Source organism: Cervus canadensis, chromosome 10 (assembly GCF_019320065.1).
Source record: "Cervus canadensis isolate Bull #8, Minnesota chromosome 10, ASM1932006v1, whole genome shotgun sequence".
NCBI lineage: Eukaryota > Metazoa > Chordata > Mammalia > Artiodactyla > Cervidae > Cervus > Cervus canadensis.
Window position 1 is genome coordinate 60,222,995 of NC_057395.1, and position 15,849 is coordinate 60,238,843.

Below are 15,849 nucleotides of genomic sequence, written 5' to 3' on the forward strand. Positions count from 1 at the left end.
GCTCCATGGGTTCCAGGCTGGGGCCCGGCACACACGGTGGGGAGGGTCCCCATACTGGCCAGGCATTTTTCCACCCCCTTCTGGCCGCACTGAGCCCCCCACTCTGCAGGTCCCCCCTCCACTCCAGCTCTGGAGTCTGTGGGAACCAGACAGCTGAGGCGGTCCAGCCGGGCTCGCTTCCTCCCAGGCCTCAGGGGACTGGCCGAGGGAGGAGGGAGCCGCAGAGACTGAAGCCAGCGTGGCCGCCTGCCCGAGAGGGGGGTTTCTGGAGGGAACTGGGCTGCCTGCCTGATGAAGGGGTCTCCAGCCTCCTGGGTATCATCTTGTGGGACCCAAGAGCCTCCAGCAAAGAATCCTTGGCTCCTGTCTTCTCTCCCTACACCCATGATCCAGACCGGGGACTGACGTCCGGGAAGAAAGCCATCAGCTTCAGCAAGGCTGGTGTTGGAGGGTGTGGGAACAGTGAGGTTTCAGGTCCCTAAGTCTGTTCCTCTGATGGGGGCCACGAATAGAGCCACTTCTCCTGCTTCCACCCAAGGGGGCCGCTGAAGAAGTTCAGAGGTCAGGGCTCAGTCTCTTCTGAGCTGTACCCTGGGTAGCCGCCCCCTCCCACCAAGAGGGAAATGTTTTCTTAAAGAGACACCAGGAGACTTCAGAGAGCTGTTGGCTCAGGGAGGTCTCCTAGTCACGTGGGAAATCCAGACAAGGGATTTTGAGCCTTTTGAGCCTTGGGCTCCCTGTCTGTGTCAGGAGTGAGGGGTGGCTTTTTAGCCCGGGCACGCCAGGCTTCAAAAAATGCCCCCTTCCGTCTGAGGGGGTCACCCTGTGTGCCAGCCTGCAGCCTCACTCAAACTGCAGGTAGCATTAGTTGGGGGCGGGGGCGGGTAGAGCCACACAGACCTGGTTTTGATTTCTTCTCTGCCACTCATTTGCCATTTGGAGCCAGAGCTAGTGAGCCCCGAATTCTTTGAGCCTCAGTTTCCACCACTGTAAAATGGGGATAACATTCTGTACCACACAGATATATATATATATGAGAAGATATACATGAGTCCAGGACAGGATAAATACCACAAATGGTCACAGGTATTATGGCTGCTCATCATGAGGGAGCCGAGTCAGACTTTGGGGCTGGAGGATCAGCCCCTCAGTGCTGCCCAGCCCCAACCCTGCTGGGCATCTCTCCTGATTGCATCCTTCCTCTCTCTCTCTCTCCAAATCCCTGCTCCCCCTTCCTCTGCCTTCCTGGGAAACCCCCTGAGAAAGCCCCCAGCAGTAGAGAGCCTCATGTGGGACATTTCTATCCAGGGTCCCCTGCCCCTGCCATTTGACCCCACAGCCACACCCACTCCACATGGAACCAGGTGTCCTGGTATTCAGCTGCCAACCATCCAGCATACTGACCCTCATCATCACACTGGTTTTATTGGCCCTGAGAGCCACAGAGTAAATCCCCAGGGGGCCCTGCTTCCCCTCACCCCCAAGTCTGTCCAGAGGCCCTAGGGCTGGCTGAGTGTTCACCGCTGCAATCTTGGCTTCCTGTCCCAGCTGTCGTGGGCTTGCCAGGCCCGCGTCCTTTGAGAGCTCCCCAGATCCCAGAGTCAGGCTCAACCTGGAGGGCGTAGTTGGCAGGGGCTATGCAGGGACGGCCTGAGGCCGGCTGGCCTTCACTCAAAGAAGAACATTCCTGGCGTCCGGTACAGGCAGGAGGTCAGCCCCAATGGGTAGCTGGAGCTTCCCTGGACAGGGAAGCTGCCTGCAACCCAGGGTTCCTTGGGGTCAGCTGGCAGGGGCAGCGGGGCCCGGAGGGAGGCTGGTGGGGTGGGTGGTGCAGGGGAGGGGGCTGCTGAGGCCAAGAGGTGCTCGAGTCCCGGGTCAGTCCCCATGCAGAAATTCAGCGCCTGCAGCCGGCACTGGTAGCTGCTCCCGATGGTGGCCTCGGGGGTCAAGATGGGTGCAGGGGCCTTGCTAAACCCCTCAGCCTCAGAGAAGCTGGTGGGAAAGCCAAATGCAGGGCACGAGGAAGACGAGGTGGCCACAGGGAGCTCCCCGGGGCCTGCAGCTTTGGGCGTGGGCATCTCCTTGGCCTCTGAGGGTGTCTGAGGCCTGGTATCGGTGGTGGCCGGGCACATGCTGGCTGGCAAGGCCCCCACCAGACCCCCATAGCTTAGGCCCTTGGGTTCCAGTGGCTCCGGCGGGAACGGGCACTGTCTGCTAGCTGCGACGTCGGGGGCTCCTGGATCCTGGCTGGTGGCTCGGAGGGGTCCACGGCGCGCTTTGGTGGGGCCCTTGGCGCCCTCGGCACCGGCCCGTCGGGTGAAGCGCCGGCGGCGGCGCAGGAAGCTGCCATGCTCGAACATGTCATGGCAGTCGGGGTCCAGCGTCCAGTAGCTGCCCTTGCCCGGCTTGCGGTCATCGCGGGGCACCTTGACAAAGCACTCGTTGAGTGACAGGTTGTGGCGGATACTGTTCTGCCATCCCGGCCGGTTGTGGCGGTAGAAGGCGAAGCGGCCCATGATGTAGCGGTAGATGCCGCTGAGTGTGGCCCGCTGCCCCGGAGAGTTCTGGATGGCCATGGCGATCAGGGCGATGTAGCTGTAAGGAGGCTTGGTTGGCTCGGCCGCAGGGGCCAGGGGCCCGGGTGGGGGAGGCTGCTGCATGCTGGCCAGGCTGGCCAGGCTGCCGGAACCGCAGAGGCCAGGCACGATGTCCAGGGCTGGTGTCCGGCACAGCCTGCCCAGGCTGGTTAAAAGGCCCACTGGCCCAGCCTCCCAGCCTGGAAAGGCAAAAAGGGGTGGGCCCGCCAGGCTGCCCTCCCTTCCTCCCTCGCCCCCCTTCCCCCAGGCCCAAGAGGGGCGGGCAGGAGAGGCCAGGATTGGGAAGCTGTGAGCAGCTGCCCAGGGTGAGGAGACACGGGAGGGAAGGGCTTGAGACCCTCAGCCCACGTGTGCTGGCTGGTGGCGGTGGCTGAGGACGGACGGGATGTGAAACTGGGCGAGACAGTGACAGAAACAAAAAGAGATCAAGGCAGAGATACAGAGAGAGAATGAAGAAAGACAGGACAGAGACAAAGAGAGGTGGGGACATAATGAGAGGGCGACAGGAACACACAGAGGAGACAGGCAGAGACAAGAGACGGCAATTAGGCAGAAAAAGGGGAGACACAGAGCCAGCCCCATGCACGTGCGCTTGTGCACAGAGTACAGAAAAAGAATCACTGAACGACAGAAAGAAAGAAATCCACAAAGACAGGGAGACACACACACACACACATACATACACACACACACACACACACACACACACACACACACTCTCCTGAGAGAGGAGAGGTAGAATCTGAGCTCAAGCTCAGGGAGCTTTGTGAGAAGAGCCTCAGGGGCCTCTTGAATCCCCACCTCTGGTTTCCTCTTTCTCCTCTCCTCCTCCTCCCAGGCCTGGTGATTCTCTTTCTCCTCCCCGCAGCGCAGAGCACTCGGGGTCACACTGTTCCCTGCCCTCCTAGCACTGGGGTCTGCAAGAGGTGGGGCACCTAGGGTGCTTATGAGAGCCAGCCCAAACCCGGCTTGCTGGGCGCTGGCGCCCTCTAGTGACTAGTATGGGGAGGACAGACCTCAGGCCAGAGACATCCCCCTTCCAAGAGGCTCTCAACCAATTCTCTGGCTGAGCCTCAGTTTCCCATCTCTAAAATGGAGCTGCTGACTCTGCAGTTGTCCAGGCTGTGGTAAAGCTTACACGGAATCCAGTGCCCTTTTAGAGCCTGGCACTGAGTAAGGGTTTGGGCATGATGAGGACTGTCACCTTGAGCTGAGTTTCTCCGATAGCTGCAGCCTTAGGCTTGGGGGTACAGCAAAGCCCAGGACAGTCAAGGCTTCTGAAGGTAAAGCAACCGCCACCGTGCTCTCCCAGCTCCAAGCAACCAAATCAGCCGGCACTTCCTGTGAGTCACTGGCATGCCAGGCCAGCTCCCCTCCCCTCTCGACAGTTACTTCTCAGACCAGCTCTGCTCCAGAGGCCCTGAGAGGTTCTTCTGAGTAGATGAGGAGCCTGAGGCTCAGAGAAGTTAAGTGACTTGCCTGAGGTGGCACAGCTAGTGAGAGACCAAAGCTGTGATTTCAACTCAGAAGGATGGAACTCCTTAATACCACTCCTTCTGTGAGGGGCAGGGTTTAGAGGACAGTTACCAGGCCACCACTGGAAAACAGGTTTGTGACCCGTAAGAGAATAGGGACCATGGTTTGCTCTATCCCCAGTGTCCAGCATTTGCCTGAAACAGAGTAGGTGCTCAATAAACATTTGTTAAATCAATTTTAAAAATAGTGATTTGACTGAGTTCTATCCTTTGTGGAGTCATACAGTTTCTCCTCTGTAAAAGTGGCTTATTTATGTATCACTGAAAGATTTATTACATTGCCATCTGAAAGAGAACTCCTATAGTCAGAAATCAGAAGAGGTAATAGGTCTGATATCTGGGGTAGAAAACAGTGACTTTACTGACAAGGCAGGGTCACTGCCTTCCTGGTGGAGGGGGTTCCCTCCGATTCTCATGGACTCCCTATAACTCACATTTTGCAAAAAATTGGTGGGGCTTGGGGATGGGATGGACTCCTGGCTCCCACTTAGGTTCTTATCCTAGGCCTGCCTCAGTTTCTCCAAAGACAGTATCTACAGGTGGTGGTTCAGTGGTTAGCATTCAAAGCCCCTGGTTCAGGTCAAATCCTCTGTTTTGGGAGCCTGGACCCCCACCACTTCTCACCCCCTCCAAAGAAGAGAGATTGTGGCAGGTGGAAGGAGGGTCTGGAAACTCAAACTCCTCAGAAGTGGGACAGTTCTGTTACTGGTTGGGCTTCAGTCTAAACCATGCTGAGGGTATAATTATTAGTAAACTCAGCCACCCCCCTCCTTTTTTTTTTTTTTTGGCCAGGCTGTGGGGCTTGCAGGATCTTAGTTCCCTGACAAGGGATCCCTCCAACCTGGGCCCCCAGCAGTGGAAGTGCAGAGTCCTAACCACTGGAGCACCAGGGAACTCCCAGTAAACTCAGCTTTAAGCAAATTTTATAACGGATCAACTGCAGTTAGAGTCTGCTTTAGGTAAACCAGTGTAAGCAATGTCCAACTCTTAACAAAAAAGATGAAGCCTTGTTTCTGTCCTAATTGTTATTTCTGGAGCCTCAAGGTTGAGTTTGATTTTCAAGCCTGATGCCTCAGGTCCAGCTGTCTATCTCTGCACCTGGTTCCCAGGCTCCAGCTTGGTGGCTGAGTGGTTGAAGGCCATGACTGGCTTCCACTGTCCCAACCTATCTTAAATCCCCTGGCTCAGTTGGGCAGGACTAGGGTGGGATCTATACCCTGTGGGGAGTTGCTTTAGTGGGTATGGTAGGAGGAAGACGCCGCTTAGGGCTGACTCAGCTGTGTCAGCAGGTGAGTGATGCTGTCGGGGATGCTCCGCTGGGAACCTGACACCTGGGCATCTGGCCGTGGATCTTCGAGTGCAGGAGGAGCTCCCTGGCGAAGACTGGCTCCACCTGCAGGGTGGGAGTGAGGTGGAGGAATGAACCAACCCCTTCCTTACCCACCTACTTTGTTGGTGGTAACTAACTTTGTTGGTGGAGTGATAACCCATCTCCACGTGCATTTTCGCATAGGAGGTCTTCCAGGTCAGAGGTCATATGGCAGGTCAGGGGCAGAGCTGGGACTGGAGGGAGCAGTGACAGGCTATTTAGAGGGGCTGGGTAGGGGGTGGTTCTCTGCTGGAGTGGAAAGTGACTCACATGGGCCATAATGAGCCGCTCCTCGGGCTGGTCCGGGGGCCCTGGGTACTCCTCACCAAAGCACAGCCGGATCTGGTACTCGGGCTCCGGGTGACCATCCTGCAGATGGGCTCGCAGTTCTACGGGGCACCGAGATGGTGGGGTCTGGGGTGGGGGATCCTGTCTGATGCCCACCTTGTGCTCATATCCCCTGACCATGCCCTGTAAATCCATGTCCCCCGTGTGCCCAGGCCCACTCCCACATCCCTATGCCTGTCTCATGTTTCACTTCTAATTCTCAGGCCCTGTGCCTCGTGCCCTGGGCTCACTATCATGCCCACTGCCACTCACCTGTGCCTATCTTCTGCCCAGCGCCCTAATGCCCACCTTATGCTTAATGCCCTAAGACAACACGTGCCCAAGTCCTAGGCTTCTGTCCCACACCCAACGCCCCAAGCCTGCCACCTGCCTACACCTCCACCTCCTACAGGCCCACGTCCGCATTCGTCCCCACTTTCGGGGCTTCTGTGTCACGTCCTTTGTTTCCAGGCCCATCCCGGGCCCAGAATTCTCAAACCCACGGCCCCGCGGTGGCGCTCTTACCCGCGAGGAAGCGGCGCGTGTCGAGCAGCTGACAGGTGCGCTCGCGCTCCAGCTTGTTGGGCCGCGCGCGGTGCGGGGCAAGCGGGCCGCGCCAGTACACGCGGCCCTGGCACAGGCGCTTGGCGAAGACGCCCTCGGGCGCCACCCACAGCAGCACGCCGCGCTCCAGGTGCGGCAGCAGGCGCCGCAGCACGTGGGCGCCGGCCGGCGGCTCCGGGAAACGAACCTGCGCCACCCTCGGCGGCGGCCCCAGCAGTCGCTCGGCGGCCGCGGCGGCCGCGCGCGGGCTCAGGCGGCAGCCCTCGGCCGCCAGCGCTGTGGCTTCGCGCACCAGCTCCGCGCGGTAGAAGAGTCGCACGTGCAGCCAGCAATCTGCTGGAAAGGGAGAGGGCGCGCCCGGCGTTGGCGGCGCCGGCTCCCGCTCCATCCACACAGCCGGGCAGGGGACCCAGCGGTCCTCCCGGCCCCCACCTCAGGAATTTTTGACACTCTGTCCCTAAGTGATAATAATTCTAGCAGTAGTGGTGGTGCTAGTATATAATAGCAGCTTCCAGTATAACTACTTTCAACGGATACATACTTCTAACTACCAGGATAGAACTGGTAGTTGAGCTTCAAAATCAGAGTTTGGAGTCATCAGTATAATGGGGGTGTGGCCCTCCTAGGCCCAGTTTCTGGAATTCTAGGAGCTTCTTCCCAGCAAGGATTTTAGTGCTGGAAGAAATAATAATAATAGCAACAACAACAAAACAGCAGCCTCCAGTTAGCAGTATGCTCAGTGGTTAGGGCTGTGAGCTCTGTAACCAGGCCCTTGGATTCTAATCTCTTACTGCCACTTAGAAACTGTGGCCTCTTAGGAACTTTCCCAAGGTTACTGTGTGGCCTTGGGCAGGGTTCTTAATCTCTGTGTCTGGCTTCTGCATCTGTAAAATGCCAGGAATGGCACTATCTGTCTCACAGGGCTGTGGGGAGACTTAGAAGGATGCCTGGCATAAGCTAAGCCCTCAACAAATGTTCGCTCTTGTTATCTGGAGTCTGCATGGGTACTTTGGGTGGGAGACAGAGGCTATTTGGCCTCAATCCTGGGCCCTCCCCTGTTCTGCACAGTAGTCAGAGGAGAGGGCCTTCCAGTTCCTTACCAGGGTTGCTGAAATTCTCAGAGGGCAAAGGGCCCCAGGGGTGAGCAGGATTCTGTGCCTGGTAGCCTGGGGAAGGAGAGGAAGCAATAAGGCATTGTTTCACCCTGGGTGCCATTACCCCTACACCAAGGTCACAGAAGAGGCCAGGGAGGGGGCAGGGTTGGGTGAGGAGACCCAGTCCTTACTGTGGTCAGCCAAAGGGCTTGGGAGCAGGGAGTCCTGCTGGGCTAGCCTGGAGGGCTGCTCCTTGTCTTTATCCTCTGTGACTAATCCGGATACATCCTGAGCATTGGGAGGAAGGGTGGTGAGGGTAGGAGATGAGACCTGTGGGCCACAGGAATTCCCAGACAGTCTGCAGTGGGGCAGATGGAGGTCTGGGCAGAACGGAGGGCAGCTGGGGTTAATAGAGACTTTGAGGTTTCAGAGCTCAAGACTTTTTCCCCCACAGAGGTAAAGAGAGAGTTGATGGGGTTTTTGGAGATGATGGGGTCAGAGATGAAATTCATTGTGGTAGGGAGAGAAGTGCTAGGAGTGAATAAGGAGATGGAGTGACAGAGATGGGGGGACCGAGTGATGGATGGAATGGGGTACAGGGGACAGTGGAATGAACCAGGCTAATAGGGTGATGGGGACGGAGCAATGGACCATAGATGAAGGAGGAGATGTGTCGGGGTGGAGTAAGAGTGATACAGACAATGATGGAGACAGAGATGATGGGAGATGATAGAGAGCTAGAGGTGATGAAGGTGAAGGGAATACAATGATGGAACTGGATTTGGTGGCATGAGTGGAGACACACCAATAGACCCAGTGATAACAGGGGAGAGGGGATGAAATGGGAGAAAATAGGACTGATGCACATGAGGGATGGAGGTGAAGGTGATGGAGACAATGGGACAGAGATGGTGGAGTTAAGGAGAATAGAATGAAGGAGCTAAAAGTGATGGCAGAGATGGAGTAGAGGTAGGAAGTAGAGCTGATAGAGGGATGGGGACAATGATGGCCAAGACCTGATGGAGAGGATGAGATGATGCACTGGAGAATGTAGAGGGGGTGGTATGGGTGTGAGGTGACTGGGTTGGCAAGGCTGCAGGGGCTGGAAGGACATGCTGACCTGCTCTTCTGTCCTGCAGGCTGGCTCTGTCACTCCTCCAGGGGGCTTCTGCTGGCTCTGAAGAATGCCCTCCTCTTTACCGGGGGCACAAGCCCTGGTAACTGGATGGAGCAAGTAATAGTCTGTGGTTTCCTGGGCCCCAAGGTGAATCCCTTCAACCTTGTCTGAGATGATCCCAGCTCACTGAATGATCTCAGGCAAGGCCCACCTCTCTCTGGGCCTCAGTTTCCTCTTTTTGGAATGGGGAGATAAACTGTAAGCATCCTTCTATGTTTACCAGCCCATGATTTTAAGCTCAGTAAGTTCACTCTTTCCCACTTTACAGATGGGCAAGGTGGAGTCCTTATTGCCTAGAGAGCCACTCTAAGCTTCTACCTCCAGCAGGCAGTATGGTACCTGGGTCGTGGGCACCATCAGACAGGAGCCGGTAGACCTTGTAGGGGTTGGAGATGTCCAGCTGGCTGCGCTCACGTACTTCACAGAAGTCAGCACTCTTGTTGAGGGCACAGCGAAGCCGTGTCTTCCAAGTAGAGGGATCCTCCTTGTCAATGCCCTCTAGGTGCTTGCCCTTGTATATGGCCCAGGCCTGGGGATAAGCAGGGGAATTGGGGAGGAATGACCTGGGAGACAGGGCTGGTGCCATGCAAAGGGATGAGAACTGCCTTGGCTCCCACCCTTCTCTCTCTTTCTCTGCCCCTAGGCTCCTCTGTTCCTCCCTCCGTCCGTCGAACACTTATTTCTTGAGCTCCTGCTCCTTGAGCAAGCTCAAGTTCTAGACTGAAGGGGAAGCAAGACAGACACCCCTGTTCTCAAGGAATGCAAGTCTAATGGGAGAAGGCAGCTGCAAACAGCTGAAAAGAAATAATGATATTCCAAATTATGGATTGTGAGAAATAAAAAAATAAATAATACAATGGGACAGAAAATGATGGCAGTGACCTGCTACTTGCTGCTGCTGCTGCTAAGTCGCTTCAGTCGTGTCTGACTCTGTGTGACCCGATAGACGGCAGCCCACCAGGCTCCCCTGTCCCTGGGATTCTCCAGCAAGAACACTGGAGTGGGGTGCCATTTCCGTTTCCAACGCATGAAAGTGAAAAGTGAAAGTGAAAAGTGAAAGTGAAGTTGCTCAGTCGTGTCGGACTCTTAGCGACCCCATGGCCTGTAGCCTACCAGGCTCCTCCGTCCATGGCATTTTCCAGGCAAGAAGACTGGAGAGGGTTGCCAGTGCCTTCTCCGGACATGCTACCTGGAGAGCCATAAATGATATCCGCACCTACTGCACCATACAAAGTGGACTCCAGATGACCAAAAAAAAAAAAAAAAACAAAAGTAAGGTGAAACCATAAACCTAATAGGAGATAATGTAGGAAGAAATCTTCTAGGGGGCAGATAATGTTTCTTAAACAAAATTTTGAGGGCATGAACCATAAGGCAAAAAACTTGTGAAGTCTGAAATCAGCAAGGGGCTATGATCTAGAACATATGGAAACTCCTACAAATCAAGAAGAAACAGAGAACAATCCTGAAAGAAAAAAAAATCTTATCAAAGGACAACAATGGGTAGTTTACCGAAGAGGAAACCAGAAGCCCACGAGCATAGGGGAAGATGTTGTGACTCATTAGTGCCAGAGAAGTACAGATAAAAGTATGAGATATCATCTGTAAGCTTACAAAATTTAGCCAGTTGGCTAAGCCAGGAGTTGGTTGGGATGTGGACATGGTTAGTGGAATGGGGGCAGAGTTTCTGAAGGGAACTCAGGCATGCCTAGTCTAGTTAAGTATAAGCATACCCTGTGACCAGAAATTTCAGTTCCCAAGGAATTCTCACAGAAGCTCATGAGGGGACCAGATTCACTGCAGAGCTATTTGTGGTCCGGAAAGCAAATTTGTGTCCATCTCTGGGAAAGTAGATGGGGGTGTGTGTGTGTGTAATAGATACCCACTATAGAGTCTGTACAGCATCTAGAAACAAATTAGATGGACAGAGAACAAGAATAGATCTTCAGAGCATGACCCTCAGTGAAATAAAAGTAAGATACAGAATGAGACCTACAACACAAGATGATGTACATAAGAACACACAAAACAGCAACGCCCACTTTGCAAGAACACATATAAACCAAAGATGCTCATTAAACACATTAGAATGACTGTTATGGTTGTTATTTGCTGTTCAGTGGCTCAGTCCTGTCTGACTCTTGCGACCCCATGCACTGTAGCCCGCCAGGCTCCTCTGTCTATGAGACTCCCCAGGCAAGCATACTGGAGTGGGTCACCATTTCCTTCTCCGGAAGATCTTCCTGACTCAGGGATCGAATCTCTTGTTGCCTACTTGGCACTTGGGAAGCCAGACTGTTATGGTAGAGGGACTAAATAAATAAAAAATATGAGGGACTGCTTTAGAGAGGGTTATCAGAAAAGGCCTCTTGGAGGAAGTGGCATTTGGGCTGAGGCCTTATTGAAAAGAAGGAAGGAGTCTGACAAAGAGCTGGGGGAAGGCTGTTCTAGGTAGAAAGAACAGTGAGGGCAAAGGTCATGGGGGTGGGATAGATTTCAAGGAAGGCCAGCGTGGAGCAGAGTAGTCAAAGGGGAAGACAAGAGATGTCTTGCTTGAATTGATCACATTCAGGAATCAGTGGTGGACGGGGGTAGGGGGGCGATTTAACTGATAAATCGCACTCAGTCATTGCTCTTGGAGATCCCAGGCTTAGTGGGACACCAGACAAAAGCCGCATTTCCCATGTTGGTGTCTCTTGCCAGTGGTGAGACCTTTAAGGCTTGATTTTGCTGTCTGTAAACTGTGCTAATAATACCTAACCTCACGTGGTTGTGGCAGGTGTAAGATGAGTGGTCTGTGTAAGATGCTTAGCACAGCACCTAGCAAACAGTCCGTGCTTATTTACTGCAGAACTTGTTCATTATATTCATGGTGCTCTAACTCAAACATAACCGGGGCTCAAGGCTCAGGCTGCTATCACCAAGCTGAGAGAGAGATCTTTGGGAACACTGCTGTGCCCCCCAAGCCCATAGAGTGGCGCGTAGCACACAAGAGATGCTCAGTAAATATTTGTGGGATAGACTGAATTTGGCCTTGAAGGATGAGTAGGAAATTGCCAGGTGAAGTGATATTCCTGGCGGGGTGACCGCTTGAGCAAAAGCATGGCAGGAAGCACGCAGGGGACAGTGAGCAGCCTGGTAGGACGAGCTGATATGTGTATGTGAGGGTATGTATATAGTTGACTCTCACTACTCGTGGTAGTTGTGTTCCATAAAATTTACAGAAACACTAAGTAAGGGCACACAGAACTATCACTCCTAAAGGAAATACAAGGCTAGGTCCTTGTCAGCCTCTGGTACATCAACTGGTCAATACATCCTGTTTATCAACTGGATTTGGATTGTTTATCAAACTGGATTGTTTATCAAACAATACATAACCTTGTTTTATGTGTGTTTCTGTTGAAGGACACCTTACTGAATATAAACTGTTGATTTATTAACAGTGAACTTATGGCCAACAACACTATAACTCACATCTCAAAGGAACTTACCTTATAAAGGTGTTTTCTCCAAAAGGCACATCCCAGCCTTCCTGTGCTCAGGAGTCCTAACAAAGCTTCAGCACTGTGTGGGCTTGGGGGCCATTTTAAACAGTGAAATCACCAACAGAAAGCACAAAAAGTATAAAAAATGTGGCACTAAAGATTGTCTGTGAAAGGACAGTAGAAGAGCTGAAACTAGGGTTGTCACCTTCTTCAGCCTCTGCTGGAAATGTGCATATTGGTGACCCAGTTGTTTTTGTTTTTGTTTTCCCATTCTGTGAATGACTGCAAAAGTCCCTTGAATATCAATTGGGGGAGTATACATAATTTCAGCAAGGAAGAGAATTTGTCAATATGCAATCTGTGAAGAATGAGGATCTACTGCATGTGTTGGGGGAAAGGGAAAGAGGGATTAAGGAAGAAGACAGACTGAAGCTGGATTATGAAGGCCAAGCTTTATTCTGTGGGCTTTGAGGTACCGGGAGGGCATGAAGCCAGGGGGCCACATGTGTGTGTCACTAGTGGGTTGAAGGAAGGGTCAAAGCATCCCCAAAGAGGGGCAGGGAGGGCCAGTCCACAGAATCTCCCACTTGTGAACAGCACATAGCCTTAAGGTGCAGGCCAGGTAACCACCTGTTCGACACTTAATGAGTTCCTTCTGTGTGCCAGGCAGTATGCTCGGGGTCACCACCCATAGGCAGCTGGAGGAGGCAGAGTCATACAAGGCACTTATAATTCATAGGGAAAGTTGTTCAATGGAGGAAGTAGAAGGAATCAGGGCCAACTTGGAGAAGCACTGAGAGCTTCCTCGATGCTTTAAACAAATGAATGCATCAGGGGAAGCTTGTTTTCAGTAGGGGATGTTTACACTGAGCATGACGGGGAGTTGGCCGGTAAAGGTAGAGAGGGTGTTCCAGGCAGGGGGAACGGAATGTACAAAGGTCACCCAGTGAGAGACACAGGAACCATTTGGAAAGTGGAAGAACTATCTGGCTGGGTCTGAAGTTGGGGAGGGAGTGGGGAGAGATGGACAGAGGCCAGAGAGGAGCAGTTCGTGCAGGGCTTTGTGATCCTGGTAAGGAGCTGGGACTTAATTACAGGAGCAACAGGGAGTCATGGAAGGAATCTGAGGCGGGGAGTGCAGAGGCAAGACTTACATTTAGAGTGATCCCTCTGGAGGACGGAGGGGAGAGCCAAGGGACGGGAAAGCAGGGCACTCAGTTGTCCTGGCGAGAGATGGTGGGAATGAATCCAAGTAGATAGCTGAAAGAGCAGTTCTGCAGGAAGAGCCAAACACCTTGGTAATGGGTTAGAATGAGATTGGAAGAGAGGGGAGCAGCCAGGGTTCAGGTGCCTGGCTCTGTGGTCTGGGTGGCGGGTGATGCCATCTCCCATTTGAAAAACAATTTTGCAGCGGGGAGCTGACAAGTGTGGTACTGAGGAGGTGTTGAATTTGAGAGGTCTGGGAGTGCTAGACTAGCAGGCTTGGGGCTTGGAGGGGAGGGTGGGAAACATGGAGGCCGTGTAAGGGGAGAGTGGGACGTGAGGAGGGAGGCCCAGGAGGGAGTGCTGAGAGCACCAAAAGAGGAGAGGGGATGGGGGCTGAGAAGCAGGGGCCCGGAGGCAGGAGGGAAACAGGTCAGGGTTGGAGTGGTACAGAGATTCTGGGAACCAAAGTGAGACTGTTTCGAGGAGGAGGAGGGACCACTAGATGTAGACCCCCTGAGGCGCAGCAAGGGGTGTCTAAGAAGATGATAGCAATGGCGTTCTTAGAGACAATTAGAGACATCAGCAGGAGGAAGAGAAGCCAGATTGTGGGGAGAGGAGGAGCTGAGGGGCTATGAGTGAGGGAGCTGATGACCAGAAGGTCCTTTCTAGGTGCTTTATACCCTATGAAAGTAGAGGGGAGGCCGGAGAAGCAGGAGCTGGAGGCAGCTGAGGTGTTTGGGATGGTGGCAGTGGTCTGGGATGTGGCTGGTTGCTTATTGCTCATGGAAGAGATCCGAGTTAAAACCTTGATGGGAAAGAGACAGTCTGGAGGAAGTTAATGGTGACTGAAGAAAGACAGGGCATTCCTGGAGGAGCTCCCTGAGAAGGGCTGGGGTTGGGAAGTACAGAAAATGTCCCGAAGTTGCTGGGGTTAACAGTTTTAGGGGTGGGAAGTGGAGGGAATTTCCATCCGTGGCAGTGGTATCTAATTTCCCCATGAAGAGGGAGAAGTCCCCTAGGGGATGAGGATGGTGCAAGTCATTCATCCCTTGGCTAATTCTCTTTGAAGAGGGTGGGCTTCCCAGGTGGTGCTAGTGGTAAAGAACCCTCCTGTCAATACAGGAGACATAAGAGACTCCTGCATTGATCCCTGGGTCTGGGAAGACCCCCTGGAGGAGGGCATGATAACCCACTCCAGTGTTCTTGCCTGGAGAACCCCATGGACAGAGGAGCCTGGTGGGCTACAGTCCATGGGGTGAGGAAGAGTTGGACACAACTGAAGCGACTTAGCAGGCACCTACGGGAGGGTCTCCCACATGTAGAGAACATTATCATCAACCTAGAGACAGCAGAGGTTAAGGGCTGAGCGAGTGGCCCGGGGTGACAGCGCATCAGGTCGCTCCAGGCGCTGGGATGGTGTGCTACAGAGCCCTCCAGGACCCAAACCTGGGATCCCCGCCCCTACTCCCTTACCCTGAAGAGCGCAGCGTCCTGCCGCACCTGGTAACCCTGCTTGGCTGCGTGCTTCCAGGGGATGCGGAAGAGGGTCTTGCCTGCGTCCTCCCAGCGCAGCCCCGCATAGCGCCCGCTCTCGATCTGCGCCACCAGCCATTCTCGGAGGCGCAGGGGACCCCCGGCCCCCTCCATGGATCGTCTGCGGTCGGAGACCTTCCCTTTGTCCCTCCGCCAGGGGTCGCCGGCCATAGGGGAACGCTGTGCTCCGGGGACCAGGTCTGGGGCGCGCGGGTGGCCGAACCCCAGGGCGACAAGGGATCGCGCGCGGGGGCCACCTGGACAGCGCGGAGGCGGCGAAAGCGAAAGTCTGGGTAGGAAGTTTCGCTTTCCTTTCTGCTCCCTGGAGGCCCTTTCGCCCCACCCTGTGTCGCCTGGCCTGGAGGGCATCAGTCATCACACAGCGGGCAGCCTAGAATACCGTGGGAAGCCAAGACCCACTGGAGGGTACAGGGTGAAGTAGCCCCGGGTTCTACGCGTCCCTGGACCGGGAGAAGGTGGGGCAGGGACGGGCACCCAGGGTGTCCCTTGCGCCATCCCTGCACCTGTTTTTCTTTCTTCCCAGCCTCCGGGAAACTTAGTCTCTTTCCAGGACCAGGACTGAAGAGGTGGGAAAAGCATAGTGTCTACCAAACTAACTCCGGGCAGAACTAGGAGGCAGAGACTGGTTTAAAAATGCACACTTCCAGCCTCCAACATAGACCTGCAGAATCAGATTTCCTGGGCAAGAAGTCCAGGAACATGCATTTTAAACAAGACCCCCATGGTATTCTGATCCAGGTGATCCATGAGCCACCCTTAGAGAAATATTTCCTTAAATACTGGGAGTCCCCTTCTTCTGACCACTCCCCGAGGTGCCTGGTCCAGCTTTCCTGCAGTGTCTCAATTGCTTACATGTCTCAACAGCATGAGATGAGTAAAATTACTGATTTTGTCATTAGAAGACTGAGGTCATCCAGTTAGTGCCCAGGGGAGCCAGT

General features: G+C 54.1%; 2 protein-coding genes across 5 annotated transcripts; both read right to left on the reverse strand.

Annotated features, from left to right (window-relative positions):
* Positions 1-1,406: 1,406 nt before the first annotated feature.
* On the reverse strand, positions 1,407-4,943 carry FOXS1 (forkhead box S1). Its single transcript, XM_043478859.1, has one exon. The coding sequence runs from the start codon at positions 2,658-2,660 to the stop codon at positions 1,668-1,670; it is 993 nt and encodes a 330-aa protein (XP_043334794.1). The 5' UTR covers positions 2,661-4,943; the 3' UTR covers positions 1,407-1,667.
* A 187-nt stretch (positions 4,944-5,130) lies between these two features.
* On the reverse strand, positions 5,131-15,346 carry LOC122448005 (interferon regulatory factor 4-like). Of its 4 annotated transcripts, none has more exons than XR_006271476.1 (8): positions 14,831-15,346; positions 9,003-9,192; positions 8,607-8,707; positions 7,678-7,774; positions 7,493-7,558; positions 6,354-6,728; positions 5,772-5,870; positions 5,131-5,525 (listed from the first exon to the last, which is right to left on the reverse strand). XR_006271476.1 is itself a non-coding variant. In XM_043478845.1 (8 exons), exons 1-8 carry the CDS (start codon positions 15,257-15,259, stop codon positions 5,415-5,417), a joined length of 1,461 nt encoding a protein of 486 aa, XP_043334780.1. In that variant the 5' UTR covers positions 15,260-15,346; the 3' UTR covers positions 5,131-5,414. The 4 variants fall into 4 exon arrangements, 3 of the variants coding, with proteins under 3 accessions (XP_043334780.1, XP_043334779.1, XP_043334778.1); XM_043478845.1 differs by having other exon boundaries at positions 5,772-5,890; positions 14,858-15,346; XM_043478844.1 differs by having other exon boundaries at positions 5,772-5,890; positions 6,354-6,725; positions 14,831-15,344.
* Positions 15,347-15,849: the final 503 nt, after the last annotated feature.

What these genes read in the sequence shown, in the direction of transcription:
- FOXS1 (XM_043478859.1), bottom strand. Translation starts at nt 2,660, where the DNA reads ATGCAGCAGCCTCCCCCACCCGGGCCCCTGGCCCCTGCGGCCGAGCCA.
- LOC122448005 (XM_043478843.1), bottom strand. Translation starts at nt 15,259, where the DNA reads ATGCCCTCCAGGCCAGGCGACACAGGGTGGGGCGAAAGGGCCTCCAGG. An exon ending in CCTGCAGGACAGAAGAGCAG is followed by an intron (nt 7,775 to 8,606) that starts GTCAGCATGTCC and finishes CCCAATGCTCAG; the next exon opens with GATGTATCCGGATTAGTCAC. An exon ending in AAGCCCTTTGGCTGACCACA is followed by an intron (nt 7,559 to 7,677) that starts GTAAGGACTGGG and finishes CTCCTTCCCCAG; the next exon opens with GCTACCAGGCACAGAATCCT.